This window comes from Solanum pennellii, chromosome 12 (assembly GCF_001406875.1).
Source record: "Solanum pennellii chromosome 12, SPENNV200".
Taxonomy (NCBI): Eukaryota; Viridiplantae; Streptophyta; class Magnoliopsida; order Solanales; family Solanaceae; genus Solanum; species Solanum pennellii.
Genome location: NC_028648.1, coordinates 5508900 through 5513060, shown reverse-complemented (window position 1 = coordinate 5513060; position 4161 = coordinate 5508900). Strand labels below are relative to the sequence as shown.

Sequence of the window (4161 nt, the reverse complement as noted above, 5' to 3'; positions counted from 1 at the left end):
GACAAATTAGATCATGAGATGGGATTCATTGTCGTACCTAAATCTCTCACATAATTCACTAACAGGACAAGTAATATAGACCATGTTTAATATTAACAAGTAACGTTGAAATAATGTCATGAATATTTTTTGTGGTCTATGTAAGAACCTTGTTATTTTTTGCATTTGCTTCGACTACTGGTTTAGTTATTTTCTATCTCATCGGGTTTGGACTGTAGTCTTTGTGGAAATTGGCAGAAGTTTTTTAAACATCTATTTCTACTACATCTACATGGAGTTTCTCTCATTAACCTTAATGTGAAAAGCTTGTGGAAAATTATAGAATGTGACTCACAAGTTTGAAAATTATCATTGATGTTACATTACCTACTCCAACTAAACGCAGGAGTATTGTTATTTTCTATTTCTCACTTGACTTAGTCAAGCAACAATATCTTTCATTAGAAATTCGTTACAAATTCTGCAGCAAAATTTTCTACCGTTTGTCTAACATAATGGGAGTTGGGACCAATTCACATTGACTTAGGTGATACACACTGTAGAGATAGTCGATGACCTCGAAATGAAAACAATATTTAGAGAAAACAAATATGGAATAATTGGTACTAGCCACCAAGAAGTAAAGACTTTTAACACTAGTTTGTTTCTTGTAGATTGTGGAAAATACTTCAGATTACTTTAAACGGGCAAATAATCTTTTTTAGTTCATACATAGTAATGAAGTTTGAGTTGGATAACTCATCTTTATTACTGGCTTTTATATTCTTGCATTACTTAAGCATCCTCATTTGTAATATTATCATATTGAGGATTATAAACTCGGTAATGATCAAAGAATACCTAATTTTATCTAGTTCTTATTTTCTCCATGCTTGTTAAGTAGTAGAGACTTGTTATCTCGAATAGCCCCCCTTGCTTATACTTATCCCTATTATTATCTTTTTATTTATTTTAAAAAAATTAATCAGTTAATTTTAACATTAAAATACGACCCTCATTCGAAGTTTCGTGTCATAGTACTATTAAAAATTTATTTGCATTTTATTCTTCATTATTTTCACAAAAACTACACAAAGTGTAATTCATAAACTAGTATATATATGTGGATAATGACGATTAATTTGTAAGAACAAAACATTTTGTTATTTGCTGAATACAAAAAATATGGGAATTCTGTTTTTGTTTTATTCACTTGTCTGTATTTTGTTGATAGTTAGTGAAAGTTTTACTTCTTCCTCTGTGATGATGCATCATCTTTGCTCTCCCACTGAAGCTTTTGCTTTGCTTCACTTCAAACAATCTTTTCAAATCTCTGACTTCCCTAGATGTTTGGATGTGACTGATCTGCAGTATGTTGATATCCCAAAAACAGTCTTGGAATGAGAGTAGCGATTGCTGCAGTTGGGACGGGATCACTTGTGACTTGTTAACCGGTCACGTTATCGGATTGGACCTAGGTTGTAGTCTTCTTAATGGAACTATTCATCCCAATAGCAGCCTCTTCCAACTCCATCATCTCCACACACTAAATCTTGCTTACAATGACTTCAATATTTCTTCAATCCCCCCATAACATTGGCCGATTAACGAATTTGAGGCATCTCAACCTTTCTCGGTCTTACTTTAGTGGAAAAATCCCAACAGAAATCTCATACCTTTCCAGTTTGGTTTCACTTGATCTTTCTTCTTTATTGGTGTATAGATTACAACTTGATCAGACAACATTTGAAACAATACTTCATAACTTGACAAATCTGGAGGTACTTTCTCTCTATGCTATCAACATCTCATCTCCGATACCTGTGAATATTTCTTCTTCCTCCTTAAGGTACCTGAATCTTGAATTTACTAATCTGCGAGGTACTTTCACACAAAGCTTTTTCCTTGTACCAAAATTGGAAAATCTCAAATTGGGTGCCAATGATCTTCTCAAAGGAGTTTTACCAAAGATCCACCCGAGCAACACTACTCTATTGGAGTTGGATATTTCTAACACAGGAATCTCTGGTGAGCTGACTGATTCAATTGGCACCTTCAGTTCCTTGAATATCTTGAACCTCAAAGGATGTCGATTCTCTGGTTCCATTCCTGATTCCATTGGCAATCTTACACAAATTAGGTATTTGGATTTCAGTTATAATCATTTCACCGGCCATATTCCTTCCACAATCTCTCAATTGAAGCACCTCACATATCTAAGTCTTTCATCCAACTCCTTTTCAGGTGAACTTCCCGATATTTTTTCTAACCTCCAAGAGTTACATTATTTATATCTTTCTAACAACAGCTTCATCAGTTCGTTTCCTTCTAAAATTGTAAGCTTGACACATCTTGAATGCTTAGACTTGTCCTACAACTCAATGAATGGTACCATACCATCTTCGGTGTTTAGCCTCCCTTTGTTAGGTCTGTTGTGGCTCAATAATAATCGATTTAGTGGACTACCCGATGAGCTCAAAACAAACCCAACATTGGTACGCCTGTTTTTAAGCCATAACCAACTCAGTGGTTCTTTTCCTCAATCACTTTCGAATCTCACAAACCTTTCTATCCTTGACCTTTCATCGAATAACATCACTGTCGATGAGGGAAATCAAATCACTTTCCCTAACCTAAAAGTTTTGATGTTATCATCTTGTGAACTGAAGGATTTTCCACACTTCTTGACAAATGTAAAGAAACTTCAGGCCTTGGATATTTCTAACAATAAGATTTGTGGCCAAATCCCAAACTGGTTTAGCGGCATAAGGTGGGACAACTTGTACTACCTAAATCTTTCGCATAATTCTTTAACAGGCCACCTACCAAAATTTCATTTCCATAATATAGGGTATCTTGATCTTAAATTTAACTTCCTTCAGGGTCCACTACCTTCATCCGTTTGTAACATGAACTATCTTCAATCTCTACATTTATCACACAACAACTTCAGTAACTCGATTCCAAGTTGCTTGGGAAGCATGTCTAGTCTAAAAGTGTTGGACTTAAGAAGGAACAATTTCACAGGGAGTCTTCCCCCATTATGTGCGCAGAACACTTCATTGAGAACCATTGTCTTGAATGGTAATCAATTTGAAGGAACTCTCCCTTTCTCGTTGCTCAACTGTAGTAATTTAGAAGTTGTTGATATAGGGAATAACGCTATAAATGACACATTTCCTGCTTGGCTCGGAACACTTCAACAACTGCATGTCTTAATATTGAAGTCCAATATGTTCCATGGACCAATTAGTACTTGTCAGACTACATTTTGCTTTCCCAAGTTGCGAATTTTTGATCTTTCGTATAACCAATTCAGTGGCTCACTTCCTGCAAAAGTTTTTGGAAACTTCAAGGCAATGATTAAATTAGACACAGGACAGATCAAGTACATGGGACCATCACAGCTGTCATTGTACCAATCGTATGAGGATTCTGTGAGTTTGGTGATCAAAGGCCAGGACATTGAGCTAGAAAGAATCAGCACAATTATGACAACCATAGACCTCTCGAGCAACCATTTTGAAGGTGTCATTCCAAAAACACTAAAGGATCTCAGCTCACTTTGGCTACTCAATTTATCCCATAACAATCTCATAGGTCATATTCCAATGGAATTGGGGCAATTGAATAAGCTTGAAGCGTTAGATCTCTCCTGGAATCGGCTCACAGGAAAGATTCCAAGGGAATTGACAACAATGAAGTTTCTAGCAGTCTTAAACCTTTCTCAGAATCTTCTTATTGGATCGATTCCTCAAGGTCTACAATTCAACACATTTGAAAATGACTCGTATGGCGGTAACCTTGATCTATGTGGTCCTCCTTTATCAAAGCAATGTGAAACGAGTGATCCATCCCATGTTCCTCAACCCTTGGAATATGAAGACGAGTCATATTTTTTTAGTGGATTTACGTGGGAATCAGTAGTCATAGGCTACAGCTTTGGACTAGTTGTTGGAACTGTTGTGTGGAGCCTCGTGTTTAAATACCGTAAGCCAAAATGGTTTGTCGAATTTTTTGAAGGTATTTATCCCAAGAAAATGAGAAGGTCAATGAAGAGAGCTCAGAGACGACGGACTTAATGGAAGAATGCAAGAATGAACTTTTCTGTTTTTTTAGTTATCTTTTTATTGTTTGTATATATGCTTGATAACAATATAATTGCATGTGTTATTTTGTGAA

At 35.8% G+C, this 4161-nt stretch overlaps 1 protein-coding gene across 1 annotated transcript; it reads left to right on the top strand.

The window, feature by feature from the left end:
• The first annotated feature begins 1414 nt into the window (after window positions 1-1414).
• Window positions 1415-4161, top strand: LOC107005616 (receptor-like protein 7). The gene has a single exon (XM_027913409.1). The coding sequence runs from the start codon at window positions 1542-1544 to the stop codon at window positions 4059-4061; it is 2520 nt and encodes an 839-aa protein (XP_027769210.1). The 5' UTR covers window positions 1415-1541; the 3' UTR covers window positions 4062-4161.

Coding starts and splice junctions, on each gene's coding strand:
- LOC107005616 (XM_027913409.1), top strand. CDS start 1,542: ATGACTTCAATATTTCTTCAATCCCCCCATAACATTGGCCGATTAACG.